We start from the raw sequence: 21,872 nt of genomic DNA, 5'->3' as shown, positions 1-21,872 counted from the left end.
AAGTAAAATAAAATATATATGAAAAAACATGGATCTAAAGAACCAGTTCCCTTTAGGCTCTTACTGAAGAGTTTATGGTCTGCGCTTTCAGCAAATGCCTGAGCTCATTAAGAAAAAATCTCTCGATTGATCTACTGAGAGTCAGTCCTAGCCTCATCTCTACTGGGACACTTTACGAGCACCAGCACCCAATCCAAGGCAAGACCTTTACATCACAATAATGCAGAAATGTCTATAGTGGTCTCAAGGGTGATTTGAGTGGTGCTGAAACTACAATATTTATTTTTATTTTTATTTTAACATTCAACTACAATATACAGGGGTTATTCAACAGTAAGTATTATGCGTGGTATATTTCGATTTCCATTCATGCCAACATTATTTTAATTAATTTAAATGTATCCATTGTGTACAAAACTGTGTGAATGAAGGTCAGGCCCCTTCCAAGCTACTATGTCAACCATGACCTAAAAGGAGCGCCCTCTTGTGGGATAAGTAACTTACAACAGCAATGCTATGCATGCCGGAATGCATTGTAGTTTTAAAATATGGAACCCAGACACTGAGCCTTTTAAAATGTAATCCTAACTTCCCCTTTTCAGCCTTGTCAATCACGGGGACTCTTATGCAAATAATGTAATTTCAATATCAACAAGGATAGTCTTTTTCTGTGAAACAGTTAAAGCTGCCTTTTGTTTGCAGTTGGCCAAACACAACTGTAACCCCCCCACCTCCATCCCCATTTACAGCAGTGGGTATTTTGCATTATGATCTGTATCCTATTGAGTAACCCCTTTACAAAGTAAAAATTCAATGGATGGTTTTTAAAGTGTTTTTTTTTTTTTTTTCTTGAACTGAAGAAGTGCATATGAGCTAAAGCAAAGGAAGTGTTAGGGCTGAAAGAGAGCTGAAAATGAGAACAGTGGGGGGGAAAGAGGGGGGGGGGGGGGTGGAGTGAACTGACAATTCAGAGGGGGGGGACTTTTCAGCATTCTTACCTCTGATTGGTGTACCACCTGGTGAGGTAATTTGAATGCAAATAAGATTAGAGAAAAGCGTTAGTACAAAGGGGAGAGAGAAAGAGAATACAAAAAGAAGGAAACTAGTAGAGAATATTTTAAAAGCTTCATTTTGCTTAGTTTGATAGAAAAGCAGGAACTAGTTAGACCGACACTTTCAAGAGGTTAGTAAAGCGCTTGTTACTGTAAGTTCCTGGGCGGGACTAAACTCTGGGCTTGAATTCATCTTCTGCAAATAGGTTTATTAAGAGCCACAGACAGGGGGGCTGCGAGCCTGCAGTCCCCTTCCAAACACCTCGCTGCGGGAGGCCACCCTGCTTCTGCTCTCTCAGGTCAGCTGTTCCAATTCTGTGCCAAGGTAAACTAATGACCCAGTGCGACTGCTTGTACAAGTTGTTAACTCTGGCTCTAGAGAGACCAGAGGGACAACACCATTTGTGGCAACTCCCTGTGTGTGTAACTAAGAGAGCCTTCATTTCTATTGAACCCAGAGAGCTGTGACAGAATAGTACAGTACATCCACAAAATTATTTTAAAATAGCCAAAACCATAGGTATTTCTGGTAGGCTTATTTTGATCTTTGATTGTGAGTACTACAGAAAATTGATTTTTTTTTTCTACTGCTAAATTGTAGAGTGGACAAACACTTTTATTAAAAAGCCCTGCAGTAAAGGGTAGGTTTACCACACTTTGCTTCACCCATCTGGTCACCAAGAGCTTGTGTTAGATGTTAGTAGTAAAGGAAGAATTATGCATATCCAGTTATATGCAGCAGGATGGCTGTGGTTTGTGTTGGTTACTATACAGATGCTAGGATCTGAATACTTTACCAAACACTTGCCACTTGAGAAATAGTATAGGAGTATAAGAGAGATAGGAAAAGGGGGTTGAGAAAATAAACAGCTGTACACTGTGTGGTCTGAACTCTGTACAAGGCACACCAGCATACAAGAGGTTTACAGTACAGAATACAGTACTAAAACCTGCCTTGCATCTACTGCAGATGCCACAACTTCACACCAATGGAGTCCTGTAGGAATTCTTAGTACACACCATACATTATTTAATACACCCCCTTGTTACCTCGGGGACCTACATTTTTATCATTAGTTTATCGTTTTATTCACCAGGTTAGCATAGTAGATATGAAATGAATTAATATTCACATTATATATGTATATACATTATTTGACCTAATCTCAGTGTATTTTACCCTCAGAGACATTTCACAATCTCCTCCTGCTTATTTGTCTATATTTCATATTCCTATTTTTGTATTATTACCTAGAGAAAGCAAACCTGCTTCAGTAATGAAGAACACAAGGCACGGAGAACGTACACCGCTCTGCGTAGCTTCTAATGGGGTGTTTTCAGCATCACAATTAGCTTTATTATTTTAGGCACAAGCTACAGCCAGGTTGCATATTATTCTGCAAGTAGTTCATTTGATTTTTTTTTTTGTACTTTAAAAAGGACATGTTTTTTCCCCATATCATTTTAAGCTGTAAGTTTGGAGCTGAACATTTTGGAGAACAATCAGTTTTATATATAAACCTGCAGATAGGGTAGCTGTGGAGCCCAGCGTAGTAAAATCACTGAATATGTGTCCACACTGTCAAGTTATATTTAACTGTGTTCTTTAAATTTCTCTTTCACATCTATTTATTCCCTGTTTAAGACAAAGCTGTGTATTTATCAAACTGGCTAAGCTGTAGAAGAGTGCAGATCAATAGTAACAGTGAGCAGAGTCCCTAGTTAAATAACATTAACTGTAATTGCTGCCTTTTGTTTTAAAGGGATTTGGCAGAGTTTAATATCAATTAAATATTTTGTGACAAGGGCAGAAAGGTCCCCGACCCACAGCCATGGCCGATTTGTATCTGTCGTAATCAGCACTGATGAAAACAAACTACTCTCAGCCCCTCTTGTGTAGACATTTGCACATCACACATGGTTTAAAAAAGAATCTTGCATTTTTAAAGCAGCTTAAAAATCAGTAACATAGTAGATGTTAAAATGTCTTTGTAATCCGTATTTCTAAGCCATCAAATTATAAAATGTAGGGTAGGGTCTCCCGAGTGGCACATCTGGTAAAGTCGCCACGGTTCGAGTCCAGGCTATTCTATTGCCGACCGTAGACGGGAGTGACCCCTGTAGTCTGGCCAGGCGCCTGCGGGCTTTCCTGTAAACTGCCCAGAGCTGTATTGTCCTCCGACACTGTAGCTCTGAGGTGGCTGCATGGTGAGTCTGCAGTGTGAAAAAAAAAAGTGGTCGGCTGACGGCACACGCGTCGGAGGATAGCGTGTGCTCGTCTTCGCCGCTCCCGAGTCAGTGTAGGGGTGGTAGCGGTGAGCTGAGCCTTAAAAATAATTGGATATGCCAGATTTGGAGAACAATAATTGGCGATTACTAAATTAAAAAAATAAATAAATAAATAAATAAAATGTATGGTAAAATGTCAATAACCATGCATTCAAATACATGAGCAAGACTGAGAGAGTTTTATGCAGTGTTTCTTGAAAGAAATACATGCACATTTCACTTGAAAGCTGGGGGAAAGGCTGTCATTTTGAAATAAGGCACCACTGTTGACTTTAAATCGTAACCACTTGGCACTTAAATTACTCAGCCTTCAAATCGCTAACACCCCGTGGCTACTCCAGCGCTGTCCAAGTAAACTTATGATTTCAAATGGCATCTGGCTGCAAGGTACAGGGCCAGAAGGTCTTTCAATTTCCTAGAACTGCTTTGCTTGTTTTGCAGTAATCATTAAGAGAAAGAACGGAATGATTCTGTGTTCAACAGACACAGAGAGGACAGGCGTTACTGGCAGCCCCCAAGTAATCTTGTGATCTGCAGACAATTTAACAGAGCTGTCTTTCAAAGGGAGTAAGCTTTCTGAAAGGTGCCTTTTCTACGTAATAACTAGCTGCCTTTCCTAAGTAATAATGAGCATGGTAATATCAAGATTAAACTCTGTTTGCTCAAGATAGATGCAAAGGTCACACTGTGTCTTCTCCAGCTGCAGTATCAGATAATTAGTGTGCAAGTCTGCAGGCAAATTAAAACACAACATCCATTTGCCCAGTGGAGCATGTTTTACTGGCATTTACTTCAGCAGCTTCCTTCTATTTTATCAGTGCTTCTCAATTTATTCATACTGTTTTTAGAAGCGGTTTGATTGCACAAGAGCCAGAGTTGTAAGTTTCGGTTAAGAAAGGGTTCAGCCTCCACACACACCGCTGTCAGTGAAAACGTGTGGCTTATTATACCTGAACGGAGCTGTTTGATTCGACCATTGCTGCTGGCTACATCCACCGGCAGGAAGTCCTTAAACCAGCTGATTTCAGGGTCAGGGTTCCCGCTGGCTGCACACAGCATGGTCGCCGTGCGTGTCTTCTCTACCACCTTCAGCTGAGGGCCCATGTCGATGGTTGGGAACCCATGTGGTATCTGGTCCTCTGTAAACAAACAAAACAATGAAAATGGTCAGTCTTCAGTGCTGTTCGGTTAAAAGTGACATGTAGATCTTGTATACGACATTTTAATATTATTCTAGTTACGGTAAAGAAAATGGTATGGCTTTACACTTTAACCATACAGTATTAGAAATAAACAAAATGCTATGATTCCCAAGAGTAAGGGGTTAACAAAAGATGGAATGGTTTCAGGATACTTCCCACCATTTCTTCTATATCTTGGCAACAGTGCTAAACAACTACTAATTGCACATACTGCTTACCATTAGGTGTCTCTAACCACTAGGCCTTCCATCTGCTTCTCAGCATGAGGCTCAAATGAAAAGTCACATTGGCACCCAACCTTAAACTTTAATTTCTGAACCTGTTTCTTTGAGAGTTTACAGTACTTTGCATTATTTACGTAGAAATGCTTATTTTTCTGCTGACCTTTTTCAAAGTAACCCGAAAGGAAGATACCACACTGCCAAGAGTCTGTGAAGTCTCACGCTTTCAGCCAGGGGAGGTAGGATCACACTTGCAGCAACACCAGACTCAAGACTGTTCAAAGTAACTGCAGTACCAGACATATTTTGTTTTTTGGAGATCTGAACAGCCTCCTCATCAATGATCACTGACACAATGCTTATATAAATTCCATAAAAACTAAATTATAGGAATTGATGCAATCAAATAACGCAATCAAGTATTTGATAGTTTTTCTCATACTAAAAATGCTTTTCCCAATTACCCATTTAAGCAACCACATGTCTCCATCATCCAAAAATGTTCCTTCTCTCCAACAGCTTGTTCATTGTGTCATACAGTAGGTAGGGTTAACTCAGGTTTGATATAAGTGTTCTGGGGGATGACTACCTACTGATCTGCAGGTTAAGCATAGTAAAATCCATAAAGTGAAAATAATTCAACACTAGGACATACTGATCTTGTACTGGAAGGGTGACAGGTGCTGCTGTAGTAAAAGCCCAGAGAAGCTTTGTATCAAATTCCACTGAGCCATATTTGTGCTTAGCAGCACAGAAAGAGGAAGAATTAAGATATACTACCCGACACGGCCCAGTAATTACCGAATATTGACAGGTTCATGTCAGTAACAGGCCCAAGCCAACGCAGCGCATCATTGCTATTTTATTTCAATGAAGGTGTCAGACACACAAACTGGGATTAAGAACTGCTTTTGTTATTTGTTTTCAGGTTTTAAAATCTCATTCCATTTCCGAGTATGGATGGTAAGGGGAGGACATCTATCTGGCCGGCGAATTCTCTAGAGGTTCTGTCGTTTAACCAAGGGCTACAGACCAGTGCACTGATCCCAGGGCTCATGAATTATCCAACACTCACAGTCCCAGGCTGCACAGGGAAGGGTGAGATTTTGGGTCACCGCTTCACTACTGCTCAGGCCTGGCTAAAAAAACTAATTTTACATGAACTGCACTCTGCATTAATCTAACTGCCCTGACACCCCGCAAAGGACTGTTAGTAATGGTTAACAGAGTGACAAGTAATAAGGAGATGAAATGACTCCCTTCTCGGTTTAACCAAACAAAACAAATACATTTGTATTTGTCCTTTAAAACAAGCACCTGTCTTGGGAGCAGGGCAGCAATTGTTTATTTTAGGTATGCTGCCCAATTGCTTAGGTTTCTTAAAACAAATAAAAAAACAGGAGGAATAAAGACAAATGGGACACCCTCGTTAACAAGGGGCCTATACTGGAGAGTCATAATTATTAATAAATAACAAAAAGTGCTGTCATTTTGCATAAATAGCCGGCCTATTGCTTCTGCCTATTACTCACAATGAATTACCTAAGAGGGAATAAAAAATATTGCTACAGTAAAAAATATTATCTTTTTTAGGTCTATTGTTTACAGCAGTGTTTCCCAACCCTGTTCCTGGTGGCACACCGTGTCTGCTGGATTGCGTTCCAATGCAGCGCTCAATTGAACCCTTCATTGAACTAAAAGTGATTAACTGGGCATTTTCTTGTTATTTTCAAGCTCTTAGTGACAAATCCAACTACTTAAAGGTTTCTTAAGTACACATATTAAATCTGTTATGAAGCACATTTTACTTTTGCAGTGTAATTGTTTATAAACCCTCTATATTTGAAAGCACACATGTATACACAGTTAATGTTACCACAATGTGATGCTTGCAGTGCATATCAATTAACCAGAAAAGCTCTCAGATCATTTAGGGTTGTTGGGGAAGGCGGTAGTAATACTGATTAGTAATGTCCTGCACTCCTCCTGTGGTCTTTCTTGCAAATTACAGAGAGAAACTTGATTTATTCTGCCCGGGTGACACCTTTCACTCGGGAGACCAAACGATGTAACCCAGGCAAATGCAAATGAAGGAAGAGAAGGCAGTGTGAGAGTTTCAAGTAACATTTAAAATGGTAACGCTTTTAGAAAATGAAAGTAGTACAAGCACCATCTTCAAGGTTTGCAAGACACAGTGTTTTCTTAAGAAGAAATGCCTTGCTGTTGCCAGGCTTCCTCTGTATATATTCCTGTCATTTTTATTTTTTAAATTGTAAACGTTTTGATATTTTCAGATGACATGTTTCAGGCCACTAATCACTGGGGAGCAAATAGCCTAACAAATCCCACATATGCTATTTGGAACATAATAACCAAGCGAGACATTCAGCGAAAAGCCATTTCACTGGTACAGTACATGAATTCAAATAAGTAAGCTCCACTTACACCCCAGCTAAGATAGTCTAGATTGTAAACAGAAAACGGACAGTGCTGTGGCTGCATTTGTATTTTAAAACACAACAACACTGTGCTCTGTAAAGCTTACATTTTTCTACAAAGAGGGCAGAGACATCACTTTCAATGCGTTTTTAAAAAAACAACAACAAAAAAAAAAAAGAGCAGCATGCGGCTTCTTCAGTTCTGCATGACTTTGTTATCACTCTGTTCATTGTCTGGAACAGGTCCCGTTTACTCCAGGATTATTCCATACAGTGCTAATCCAGGTGGAAAGAGGCAGGCGTCTCACACATTCTGGAGACCCTGTTTGTTGTACTGATGAGGGCTTGCGTGAGACCAGGAGACCTGAACGACGGTCGAGCGTGCCGAGATGACAAGCACAGATCTGTGGGGTTCCAGCATTCCCCGATAGTGTTGTCACTCTGCTTCCTAAACTGTGCTTGCAGGTGAGATTTCACCCAAGATTGAGGCTGTGCAATACCTAGCAATTGCCTGTAAACTCCTCTGCTCAGCAGTTTCCCTCTACACTACGTTACTGGCAGCATTACAAAAGATGGGTTAGCAGGATAAGGATAGACGTGGATGCTCAAGGCAAAATTTTTCTCAAACTCTTTTTCCCTTTCTTTCTTTTTTTATTTATACATGGCGAGGCTTTGACTGAGAAACAGCAGCTGCTTCAATGCTGGCTGCCAAGTGCCACCTCTATTTCTATGAAAGCTTTATTTAACAACATCCTAAAATAAAACCAGGTTAGAGATTCACAATCCTCACATGTCTAAGAGAATATTTATACTTTCAGCTGTTTTGTAGCACCTTTCACACCCAAAAGGCTTTTTAATTCCTCCATGTACACAGACCTGTCAAATTGTGTTAACACTGTACCGTGCCTTTTGTGGCTAAAAATATATCTACAGGGCTTTAAACTCACAATACTTGGTAATGAGAGGCTTCTTAGATTGACATGCGATAAAAAAGGACCCACACACACAATCAAAATCCAGTATTTCAATTGAGCTGTCAGGTTGGACAAAGAGACTGGGCCTCAAATACAGGACGTTCCAACATGTCTCAGACACGGGGGGGGGGGGGGGGCTCTTGCCATTGCACATCCACCTGAGTTCAACGCTGTCCAGCATCACCTTGCAGTGTCATTGTTAGGACATGCAGCACAACAACAATGTAACGGGAAGACAAAAGTGACTGTTGTTTCTGGAGTGGAAATCAGATTGCATAGAGTCATTCTAGGATTCAGTTTGAGCAAAATCACTTGAGCTTGCAACCTTTTGTTGGTTTACATATAATACTCTCAGTTATGTTTAAATTAAGCTCATAGTAGAATCTGGAGTGCCTGTAACTGCTATGCAATGGGGAGTTTCTGAAGTACAAGCTATTCCTACTTCATCACTCAAGTCACTAAGAAGATTTATAAGGACAAACTTTTAGTAGACAAGTGGCCTGTATATTTACTTCAAGGGATTGCCCCTAGATCATTTTAATACAGTGTGTTTTAAATCTTAGCTCCTCAATGGAATACTCTAACTGGCGTGATAACTCACATTTACGAAGAATTTATAACATTACTGATTCCCAACTGCACACAGATACACAAAATGAACCACATTTTCCTGTGATGTGTTATTTGTTGAAGATATAATTTGTCCTATATATATATATATTATATATATATATATATATACACACACACACACACACACGCCTGTCCCCCTCCTAACATTTCATCACTGCTGGAACTTGCCCGGTCACACAGGGTGACTAAACAAGATCACTCCACTCCATCTCAACTCAATAGAACGCCACACTGAAGCAGCAAAACAAAGTGTTCAAATTACACAAGGATTCCCAAACAAGGGTTTAGTGTTCTCTCAGGTGTTTACAGTACTGTAGCTCCTGGAACTGTTGTGTACAGTTCCCATTGTAATTGGGAAGCAATCTTTATATAAAAAAACACAAGCACTTTATTTGAACTCTGTGCGAACAGACTACCCAGGCTTGTTTTTCCAGTCAGCCAGAAAGAGTTTAAGGCAGGAAACAGAGAACAAAGGCGCCTCTGTTTCCCTGCCACAACTTTACATGAAATACGACAAGATGATACGTCTTTAAAAACAGCCCCCTATCTATTGTTTCTAATTATCCATTCTTTTATTCAAGTCTGACATCTTCGCGTTGACACACAGTGCTTCAGCACCAACAGGCTCTGTGGTTGAATACTACTGAAAAGAAAGGTATCCGAGGACGCCAGTCATATCCATTCCTGACTCTGGCAAGGTGAAAAATAAATAACCGCCGCCTCATCTTTATTATTGTACGTCATAGAGCCACTGAGTCAACATATTTATATTGCAACAAGGGTGAGACCTCCAGTTGGTTAGATGTTGCTAAGAGAAAAAAACAAACACAACTGATGGCATCTCTCTGTCCATGTGTAACACCCCCTAAGTGAGATGTCTTCTTGGGCTTTGGAGGGAAATATGCCATCAACACAATAAACAAAATAATAATTATTAATGTCTCTCGACTGTTTGTCCCTCGTTACCAAATCAACATTGCCTTTATCAATACAGTACTTTATTGTAAGAAAGTATTCCACCAAGCCTTTAAATGACAGGTATACCAGCCCTGCCTGTTATCAATTTACTACTCTCAGCTTACTACAGAATTCCTCATCGGATAGAAATATTATACTAATCCCTGGTTTAACTGGCATGGTAACTGGTTTTACTGGGTTAAACGTTTTTTCATAGAACAAAAAGCTTCCAAAATACAGTACAATGTATGGTGGGTCTGACTGATTGTTGTACTGGGATTATTTTTACATCCACAGACACCATGTTTTCTTAAAGTGTCTAAAGATTGTCTGTTTTAGCACTGCAATTGTTTTAAACAGATACGCTTTCATGAATAAATGAATGCATTTAACATCTTACCATTTTACAGATGCACTTCTGCATATTTAATCTTCCGCCCCCGTAAGACCACTGGGGAGGATACAGTATACGAGGCCGGTCCATTAACTACTGTGTCTAGGTAGGAAATGCAAGCACAGAGATGGTATTTCAATGTTTTATAGACCTTGCAGATTCAAAACATTTTATTGGCATGGCCTATAGAAAACCAGAAAACTGATGGCTATGCAAGTCATTACTGGAATTTACAACACGGTGCATATGTATACCCAGAGTTGCTTTGAATACAGCCAGAAGGGATTATGTTCAAAGCTCGTGTGAATGATCTCCATTGGCTCTATAATACCTTGAGATTGTGTCCTTAGGATGCTGTGCTTTAATTAAACGCATCTGTTTTTCGTGTCACAAGTGAAGACATTGCTGCCTGATGATGAGGTTTCACAGAATTTTTCGGGGGGGAAAAAATAAACCAAAACAGCTGTGCTTTCAGTGACATTTAAACGAATAAGTGATGTTTCACCCCATTTTAATCAGGACATCAGTCGGAAGGTAATATTCCAAATGAGACTCTCCTCAACACTCAAATTAGACTGGCTTTGCTAATCCTCCCTGAGGTATGGTCATATTTCCATTACAGAAAATTATAGCCTTAAACAGCCCACAATGACTTTCCTGTACAGTTTGTCTGGTAGAGATAATAATATAGGCATACAAGTTTATATAGAAAACATAACTTGGGTTTATTCTGCAGTATATTCTTTATTTATTATTATTGTTATTATTTATTTCTTAGCAGATGCCCTTACCCAGGGCGACTTACAGTTGTATACAAAAAATACATATCAAGAATGACAGTACAATTTGAAGTATAAAGTACTAAAGACTTGTTTTTTCTTCTTAATTTTAATTGTAAAAGCGTTATATTGGATTAACAACTTAAATGCAGAAAATTGAATTGAATTGAAATAATGCTCATGCTTGACTTATTCCCATCCTTTTTTATTTTTAAACAGGATAACCGTTTTGAGCATTCATGCGCATTCCTAAGAGAGACAACGAATGCCATCACTGGTGTGTGCGCCACCAGCTGCACAACATTGTAACTGCAGCAAGGATCCTAAAAGTGAAGACCGATCTGAATAGCCATCTCACCCATAGCACTGCAAATGCCAGTTTGTCAAACCACTGATCTAACGGCTCAAATACTGTACTGGCAGACTCCACCAAGTTATTCATTATCTGTAGTCTAATTCATCAGATTCTTTCTCCTAGCAGCGACAGGAGCCGTGATGCTGCAAAGCATGGGTTGGATGCCAACTAACACTTAAGATCCCACAGCAAACAAGACTTTAAAAACAGCAGGCTACTTTCCTACAATTATTTTTGTCAATTCCAACTTCCAACACCGACTTCCGACCTTAACTTATTTATATCAAGGATAGTTGGTTTGTAGAATTATCAGCATTGCTAATTTCACATGCACATACAGCACAGCAAACTCATGGGCTCCTAATAAGCCTTTAATAGCAGCTGTTTGAACCTCTGGCCCTTGAAGATTTGTCTCTTTTGTTTCATTTATGTGTGTGTCTGTGTGTGGAGGTGTTGGATAGGCTGTGTATTAGGCATCTGTTCTCCTGGATTGTTTATCCAATAGGGGATACAATACAAGCATTTTCACAGGGCGATTACAAAGTCAGTTGGCAAGTAGAAGCACGAAATGACAGGCAAAAAGATTATACCAAGGGCATTAATGTCCCTGCTGCTGACATGACCTTAAAAACTGCCGCATCTTAACAGAGGCACTCTACACCTCTTGATAGATGGCTTTGCAAAGTTGCTTCCAAAACGTTTGCAAAATGATTTTATAATCATCCTGTGCACAATATAGCCGACATTCATGGCATCCTTATTATTAGTTACAGTAATGCTGTACCCATTTGGAAATAAGAAAAGTGATGGTTTACAGTGGGAGAATTCATTCTTCTTTCATGAGTTATGGGTTTCACTGTACACTCACCTGTAATCTCTTTGGAAACATAACACTACGGCTCCAATACTAAACACATTTTGTTTTTCATCCAAATACCTCTGGTATATAGTAAGGGAGTCTCTCTCGTGTTGGCTTATCTAAACACGCCATATAAAACAAGCGTTGGCCCTTAAATGTGCACATAGCTGACATGGAAACGCCAGCAGCCATTTGTTCTATAAAACAATAAGAGTATTGTTCTCCGATCAGTTGTAAACCACGCGTGTGGTAACATATTCGTGATCTTATCAGAAAAAAACTTGTTTACGCAATGAAAACAGGAGGGGATGAAAGAAAGGTAACAATCACAGGATTGTGTGGAAGTTTCGATAATGCACCCAAAAACCACAACAGAAATTCATAGACTTCTCAATTACATACGACCTTCAGATCATAAACAGGACAGATTCATAAGCACGTCTCAAATAAATAGATCTCACATCCATGTTCTCTTGGTGTAGGCCTTTAAGGTTCAATACAGTAATCTGCAGATAAACCATGCAGTTTAAAACACGATATCCACACTGCTTTCACTGCTGGGCCTAAAGTGATGAAGCTTTACTCTACCAAAGAACACCATATAAAATTCAGATAAAAAACACTGCATAATTCAACACAACATACAACCGTCGCCACTTACAGCAAGATTGAAATGCATTGCACATTTGTTTTTGGTTTAAATGCAAGAACAAAAAGTTTATGAATGAACAGTTGGCAGCCTGCGCTGCTGGTCATACCTACAGTACTACCGTACAGCAGGCCCAAACTAATGATATTTTCCAATCACGTCCCCATGGCCCGTGTGCTCAATGTTCCACTACCTACTCCCTATAGTAGGAGACTAGAAAAAAAAAACAAAAAACTAATTGATATATTTTTTTTATTATTTTATTCTGAGGCCTGGATTCCTCCTCTTTAAAAAGCACCCTGCAGCCTCACCGTTTATCATCCCCACTGAGGTGCTGCTGACAGTTTAACTGAATAACTCCTTTAATACAGTGCAGGTAATGCAGCAGTGAGCAGCCCTGATGTGCAGTCATGTTTGTAAAAGGATGAAGAAAAGCTTAACTGGGAGCGATTCCATGAAGCATGGACGCCTCCGACCTGGTTTACACAGCCTGTTTTTGTCCACCTATACTTAGCGCTTTTTTTTTTTTTCGGGGAGATAACGCTTTGGGTTCTGTTTTAATGTTGAATGGCCCCATCTATGATGACTAAATATCAAGTTTAAGAGTTTAGCCTTGTTTCATTTAGTTGGGAATACAGTATACCCACACAATAGAACTACTGTAGGGGCACCTAGTGAAACAAGGTTTTAAGAAGGAGCTTACCTTCCTCAGTATGGTTTCTGCTGGATTGGAGCTATTGGAAGTGTTATTTGGGCGATTACATTAGCACATGATTCACAGCAGGGTAGTCTAAACAGTTGTAAGCAGGGAAGTCTCCAGCGCTATCGAAGGAGACAAACGTGCCTCCGGAGAGTTCTTGAGCAGGCAGGGGGGAGCCTGCAGCACCACTGGACCCTGCTGAGCATGGCGGACACTGGGTGAGAGAGGCTGATTTAAGAGAGAAGGAGAGGAGTGGAGTCCGTGCCAGGAACCTGCCTCATCTAATTACTAGGGAGAGCAGAGCGTGGCAGCACCACTGTGTGTCTAATCAAGGAAGAGACTGACCTGTCTCTTCAAACCAATCAGTCAACTGATGACAGCGCATGGAGAAAGGAGCCTGACAAGGGCTGAAACATTGAGCTTTTTAAAAACAAAAAGAAAATAATTCCCTGACAAATATTCACATACATACATCCATCCATCCATCCATCCATCCATCCATCCATCCATCCATCCAAGCATACAAGCTCCAGAGTAGCGCACGTAGACGGGAGCTCCCAGGGGGCGGCGCGCAATTGTCCGAGCTCCGTCGGGGTGGGGGGGGGGGGGGGGGGGGGGGTAGGAGGGGTCTGGCTTAGGCCGGCTAGGGTGTCCTCGGCTCACCGCCCACCAGCGACCCCTACGAGCTCTGATATTGCATAAACACTCACTCTTCCCTGACACTGCTTCACCCTTGGGTACAACACACTGTAGGATTAACACTTTACTTGCCATAGAGGTGAATATTGAACCCTAAAGCCCAGCATACAGTACTAGAGAAGTGACACACATGATATAAAAGTATAAAACAGGACACACAATTAAACAGGGCGCACACTGAAGAAGAGCCTCTGCTATGAGTAGGAAGATAGAGTTAAATATGGTTTTCAGGTGTTTTTCTGCAGTTGATGGTGATGACTGCTTCACAGAAGAAGGTGGTAATATCCCTTTTGTACAAAGCCCAGAGAAAACCTACCTGCAGCTGCTTTTTTAACAATACTAAACCCGAAGAAACACAGGAGGTTGGGAGAGAGAGAGATTGGTAGGGTAGGTGTTGTATGGCAGCAATACTGAAATTGTATGTGAAAACCGTCAAACGCTGTATACCTTTATCTAAATATTAACTTGAAGGCAAATCCCTAATTTGTACCATTTGGTGGATGTAATGCAGCTGGTGTAAACACTTTTGTAATGTGTAGTATCAGTTTCCCCATGAAAAAAACAAACAAACAAAAAATCTTTTTAAACATCTTTTCTGTTTGTCTGGTTGCTGTGGAAGCAGAACCAAAGTGTGTAAACGTTGCTGTAGGTGTGGCCCTCAAACAGACTAACTTACCCTTCACCATAGGGGGACACAATGACTAGCATGAAACCTAGAAACAAGCTAACAATTGCAACCAGTTGACTACATTGTTAGAGAGATGCTGAACAGCAAGAGCTGCCTAGTATTTCAATTACTCCATTATAAGCATGCGAAGGTCATGCAGTACAGAGATATACTCAAACCAGGCTGGACTGGAGCTGCTGAGCACTAGTCAGGTGGGTGCATACTCTACAGTACAGTGAAAGGTGTCAGTTGCACTCAAAACATGATCACTACAGCAGTGTCAGTCTGTCTGATGGTCAGCTGGAACCAGTCTTTACAGAAAAACTACAGACCAGTGTGGATTTTGTTATACTTGTAATAAACCAGTTTATTCTTAGAAACAGTGGATGGATGTTTTATGCATAATGTTTGTTTAATAGAACTGGTTTATTTTGTATTCCCTTTTTGAAAATTGAGTAATAAACAAGCAATGCCTTCCAATCTTTTTTTTTTTTTTATAGGGCACAAAGGTCATTGGGATTCAGTGTATGTTAAAGCCCTGTTATAGAGCTTCATCTTTCAAAACCTGCACGCACCACCGTCATCAGTTCAATGCTTTATATTCAGCGGTTTGTAAGAATCTGTTTCCAGGTCTGAGGTAATACATGCCATGACCTTTGTTGTAATATACCCGGTTGCCAGAACAGAATATTCAACACCGCTCCAGCATACAGGCACTTTATCAATAAAAAGCTACCTCAAATCGACTCCTCGCTTCTCCTCTCCCATCTCTGACTTCCACCACCATCAGTATGATTTACTGCAGTGTCACAAGCACGCCACGATTATTTATGCCATGATACACCACTGTATACATAATATGTGACTGGTTACTGCTTGTAAACAGGATTCAAATAAGCCATACAGACCAAACCCATGAAAGGGGAGGGTGGTCACCTTGGTTCTGTAACCCCCACAGAAAAGTCAGCCAGGATAGCGTTGTGATTAAAACCATGTTTACACGTTTTGACTACATTCACACGATTGCTGGCAAAACATAAAAACTTCCAGAACAAGATAAATGTACCTTATTTCAAAGTGGCCCTGAGACAAAGTAACAATGTTATACATACATCAATACAGTCAGTAATCTATACAATGCGGCCGGCATCATTTAGAATGTGCACATTCTAAAAGGAGCTCTTGAGAGTCTCAAGCAGCAGATGATGCATTTTTAATATTGACAGGGCCAGTTTTCCACATCTTGTGAGTGAGTAGCTAAATAATCTCTTTTCCAATATCTAATTGACTTACAAAGTTATAAATGGGAGGGAGATATTCATTTATTATTTAAAGATGATTTATCTAGGATAGCCCAGCTGAGATACAACTTCGCTTTTCCAGTGGGACACACAATTTTACAACTGAGCGAGATTGAAAAACCCAGGAGGTCAAGTGATCCGCCCAAGGTCACACAGCTAATTAGAGCAGGGATATGAGCACAGCAATGACAGGCTCTCCCTCCACTGCTGTGACCATAACAGTAGTACAGTATACTGCCTCTATAAACACAACTACCAAGATAAATGACTAATTCTTGTGAAAGACTTAATTAAAAACAACCCAAATAAAGCAAACAGTAACAGTATCTTCTTCAGGACACATGGTCTAATGTGGTTAAAGTTAAGATCCAGCTTTTATTACTTTGTGTACCCTTCAGTGAATAACACATCCTTCTGCCTCAACCATGCTTTTAAAAATGAGATACGTAATGTACTGTACAGTCATGAGTAAATCACTCAATGAATCAATTTCCTGTAGACGTTCCTGCAGATGGGTCATCAAGGTGATATTCTTTGCAATATTACAAGTACTGTAATAATGTGTTTTTTCTGCCGTTGTGGAATGCCGATATAAATGTATTGTGCCTCTCGGTTGCTCAGTTGAAAAAAAAAACACATTCAAATAGATATTGCACTTACTGTATGCTTTTTAAGATTATTGAGAGGAAAATACTTGCAAATAAAACCCTTATCTGGACAGTTCCAGCCTTCTGGCAGGGTCCTAAGTTTACTGAAGACACATATAAAAGGTCTCTTGTCAAGTCTTACTGTATGCAAAGCTGTCCAAATACCATGTGTAAGACAACTCTTTACAAGCAGAATTAAATCACAGTCAATGCCCACATATGAATATATTTTGCAGATTAAGAGTACGACTACAGGCTGGTGTAGCAATTGAATTATTCTTAAGCTTGGTGTTAGTCAGATACTATGTTTTTAAACCCGCTTACCTCATCAGTCAAGCAAAACACTTAAATGAACCCATATTAATGCCTGCATAGATGTAATCTTTAAAAAAAAAAGAAAAGTATTTTGAGCGAAGCTGCAAAGAATTGCTGTCGAAATAAATTGTATTTCCTATGACTGCCATAAAACATTTATGATGTATTAACTGTTAGCCAAAGCAAAAAGTTACTGTTGGAGTAAAGATGATCATTTCAAACCCAAATAACTGGAGACAAATGTGAGGCAGGATTAACTTTCAGCCAATAAATAGACAGACATTCTGTCAGGATATCAGTCAACAAGCAACAACATCTTTTGATAATGTAATTTCAATTTATATCAAGGCCAAAGACCTTGGACACTTAATGGACAGATTTAACCCAAGTCAAAAGGTCAAGAATGAGGGAGACAAACCATCATTCTGCATTAAGTCCAAAGCCTGTCAAAACAAATGAGGAAACTGGCCAAGCTTTTTACAATTTAAACTCCACAATTCTCCTTGACAACACAGGGACATTCTAAGCAGGGCTCACAGAAAGCTGCAACTTAAACAGCATCAAAATCCCTCTCTTTTTATCTGGAGAGACAGATCCTCACATCATTTATGGATCAAATATACCTGCTCGTCGCATCATAGTTCATTGGAAATCTCACAGCAACTCTTCCAGTTGTGCAGTCTGGGTCAAAGTTAACAGCTCTTATTATCTAGTTCAATGAGCCTGTGAATTAAACTCGGGCAGAATACAGCAGTGCAACCCATCTGTACATATCAAGGCTTGCCCATCTGCACCTCGAGTCAAACTGCCTAACGTGACACTTGACACTTTCTATCAAAATTAGCTACCCATTTAGAAATGTACACAAATGTACAACCATCTTCTACCATACGGTCATGCTCCATCGAAATGTTTTATTTTTATTATCGGTCTACTGCGCAATCCCCTAGTCATATTCTGCAGTGCACTTTACCGATTTAATGAAACCTGTCAAAGTAATATACAGCAGGCCTTCCTGAAGCACCTTATTTGGTAGTCATAGTGATACTTACTGTGGGAAACAAAACTATACAGAGAACAATACAGCTACTGTACAGTATACACAAGATTTATAACAGATGAAACTAAGCATGTAAACACTGGAGAATTTCTCCATGTTATTGCAACACCTAAATGTAATGCTTTGAGATCCCTATAATGTCAGTTAGCCTAAGTTATGAACCCAGCAGCTTTCACACATGCAAGTACTGCTCTGTCATCATTATGGTTTAGATTGCTGCTGTAAAGCAAAAAAACAGAAGCAAGAACAATCTAAACAGATGCAGAAGACTGTATTTTTATTGTAGGGCAGCAGTGTGGAGTAGTGGTTAGGGCTCTGGACTCTTGACCAGAGGGTCGTGGGTTCAATCTCAGGTGGGGGACATTGCTGCTGTACCCTTGAGCAAGGTACTTTACCTAGATTGCTCCAATAAAAACCAAACTGTATAAATGAGTAATTGTATGTAAAAATAATGTGCAAAAAAAAAAAAAATAATAATAATTGTATGTAAAAATAATGCGATATCTTGTAACAATTGTAAGTCGCCCTGGATAAGGGCGTCTGCTAAGAAATAAATAATTTTTATACTTCCCCAAACCTCTCAGAAGTGGTAAGTAATTCATCTTCCGTTTCAATCTCTAGCCTTACCTACATCAGGCTGCTGTAAATGACAAAGGCGCATTCAACAGCTGCTCACACTTAAACTAGCAGCAATTAACAACTTTTATATCAACAGAGTCTCCACACTTTTTACCTGCAGCCTCCCATCAAAAAAATAATGAAACCTGCCTATAGCTGACATGTTACTGACCATATGCATGTGGCATGTATTGTTGCATGACATGTTGGATAATGCTTCAAGGTATTTATAATGATTTTTACCAGGCTTCCATTCACTTATGCCTTTATGATTTTTCCGCAATTTAGGATTCATCATAATGAAATTGCTTGCTACATTTTCAAATGCTTTTAGCTTTGCAGTAACATCCTATTGTGGAATTAAAAAAAACTAAATAAATAAATAAAAATAAATAAATAAAACTGGGTCAATTGTATTTCTTCCACTCAAAATGAGTCACACTCAATAACATATTTGATAGATTTCAGTTGTACTTCAATGTAGTTTATTACACAAAGGTACAGAAGCTTGGATGTATGACAGAACTAAAATTAACATGTTACAAACATTTAAATACAGGGGATGAGTGGAACTTTTCAACAAAATCCATAACAGAACTAGTTTACTTTTGTTGCGATATGAGTGGTTTGTTAAAGTAAAAAACTGATTTTTTTATTGTTTTATTAATAATTTTATTTATTTTTTAAATCATCCTTTGGCAAAAACAGAAGATGCATGAAAAGTATTAGCTGGCACATGCACAGGTAGGTAAGGTAATGATTAAGGGATGTGTCTGAGTTATACAGAAACATACTGTGCTAAAGTAATATCTTGTATTTTTAATTGTGTCAAATAGCACAACAGTCTGCCAAGAGTCTGTGTGATAAATGTTCACACAAGCCTAACATTTGAGGAATGATCAAACAGCATTATATTATTATTCTTTGGTTATTTTGGTTTTGTAAGCAGCAATAAGAGAAATTGCCTCCCCTCATCCCCCACTTCCATATCTAACTCCAAGCAAAGCTAGAATGGATATGGAGACTGAACTAAGAGGATGAGAAGTGGCCTCCAAAGCATTTCTTACATTGGCACTGCTCGTGCTTAATTAAAGAAAAATAGGCTTAGTTTGAATTAGAGAACAGACTTTAATGTTCTCTAGTACCAGCAGATAGCACCCACTCCGGATCAGGGCTACAGTAGGCAGTCTGATGAAACACAGCTCTAGTCATGCAGGAGGCTTTTTATGTTTCCACTGCCATCAGCCCCTCACTTTTCACAGGTCCCCATTTCCCTTCATCAGACTCCACCACCTCAAAACACCTCCCTAAACTTGCAACATAAAAGCTACTTAAAACTGCATAGTGAATGACAATCCTAATCTTTTGTTATCTTCAGTGTCACACAATATTGAGTGTTTAAAATGCTGGGTCGCCATCTTAATTGATGAAAGCCAGTTCATCAGTATAATCCGATACAGAATATTTACACAAATTTGCCCGAAGTTGCCTCATTACAACTAATGTCTTGAATCATTCACGGGTAAAGAAAGTTTCCATGCAGTTTCCGTGCAAACCAGCAGGCCCCCTTCTGCATATGAATAAGTCAGTTGTGGTTTGCTGTGTGCTCAAGCAGAACCGGTCACGCTTCATTGTAATGTTGATGTTATGACCATCTCAGAATTAACATGGAAACCTGTTTAAAATTTCAACACACACTGGTGGCTCTGCATGCCTTGGCTTGCCTGCCATACCTGTGCTTTCCCAGGAAGATCTCAGTAATCCATGATTCATTTATTTTTTTTGTTCCTCTCCCTAGCCGCCCACTGTGGAGTCAATTTTTTCAATTTCCAAGGAGAGGCCAATTCTGTGACAAATCAGACACTGTCTGTTGCGTCAAAGTGAATTGGCAAACCTTATTGTAAGAATCTAGTAGTAGGAATAGTAGCAGTAATACAACAGTTAACTCACTGCAGCTTTTGCTCAAGTCGAATGTTTTACTCAATTTACTGGCATTTATCTCCTTAAATTAGTGGACAGGAACCGCTAAGTGATACTAATCATTCACATTTAAAAATGCAGTAGTCGTTTATTACTGGCAGTTTCACAATCCCCCCATCTCCACCTCTCTCTCCATTCCAGCTCAAATAGAATGTATTGCTACAGTAGTACCAAACAGTGCCTTGGTAAAGGTGACACCAATCACAGTCTATCTCCTTTTCCATCAGTATTCTAACCCGAGGATCGCTTTAATAATTAGCATCCGAGTGCAATTACCTAACAGCAAAGTAATTAGCCAAGCTGAGAGGAAAGGCTCCTGTGAACAGTACTGCTGCAACCACATCTGCTGTCTGGTTAATGGGACTGGTTTCTAAACAGGCCAAAATATTGAGCGTGTTGGAGACTTTGAGGTATGAATTACTAGATAAAAAAAAAAAAAAAAAATTGTACTTCCCTTCAACACATGGTGCAGCATACTGCATCCAAATACTGGAACACAGTCGCCAGGAGCCTGCTATAGTGCATTCAAGTCAACAACTGCAAATGATAATTGTTCCCCTTTGGCACAATACATTCTACTTGGTACATGTTACAGTGTAAGCATCTGTAAAAAGGTAGGGATAATGGTCCTCCAGCCAAGTAATGCCTCACCCTGCTAATCCCAATGAATAAATCCATCTTTAACTTTGCTTTGGCTAAATCTAACTAGACATCAATTAAACATGAGAGGCAGCAAATGCTTTTTTTTTTCCCCCAAACTGGTGCCAGTTCAGTGTTAGATGAGCATTTACAACCCGGCCATATTGCCCAAGTCCTTATGAGAGGCTGATCACCGCAGACGCTGTTTGTAGCTGTCAAATGTTTATAATATACACTGTTTCAAACTGAGCAAGTACTAGAACTGGGACTCGGTCAGCAGATGGTATGAGAAATAAAACTCATGGGATCAATGGCCAGTGCAGGGAAATCAGCACAGAGAAACCTGGCAGATTTAGAACTATTTATTTTCCATCCACACCAAGTGTGTGCAAATAATTCTAAGGGCGATCTGTCAAGGAGAATGTCAGTTAGAGCCCTTTCTTC

At 39.7% G+C, this 21,872-nt stretch overlaps 1 protein-coding gene across 11 annotated transcripts in view; it reads right to left on the bottom strand.

Annotated features, from left to right (window-relative positions):
• The window catches only part of LOC117408471 (receptor-type tyrosine-protein phosphatase F-like), a 169,019-nt gene that overhangs the window by 66,933 nt on the left and 80,214 nt on the right, over positions 1-21,872 (bottom strand). For all 11 annotated transcript variants that reach the window (XM_034013498.3, XM_059031591.1, XM_059031592.1 and 8 more), the window contains exon 5: positions 4,292-4,480. In XM_034013498.3, coding sequence (XP_033869389.1) covers positions 4,292-4,480 — 189 coding nt within the window. The remainder of the gene's footprint in view (positions 1-4,291; positions 4,481-21,872) is intronic.

This window comes from Acipenser ruthenus, chromosome 10, assembly GCF_902713425.1.
Source record: "Acipenser ruthenus chromosome 10, fAciRut3.2 maternal haplotype, whole genome shotgun sequence".
NCBI classification, from domain to species: Eukaryota; Metazoa; Chordata; class Actinopteri; order Acipenseriformes; family Acipenseridae; genus Acipenser; species Acipenser ruthenus.
The sequence above is the reverse complement of the archived record's forward strand: the minus strand, read 5'-3'. Positions and strand labels throughout refer to the sequence as shown.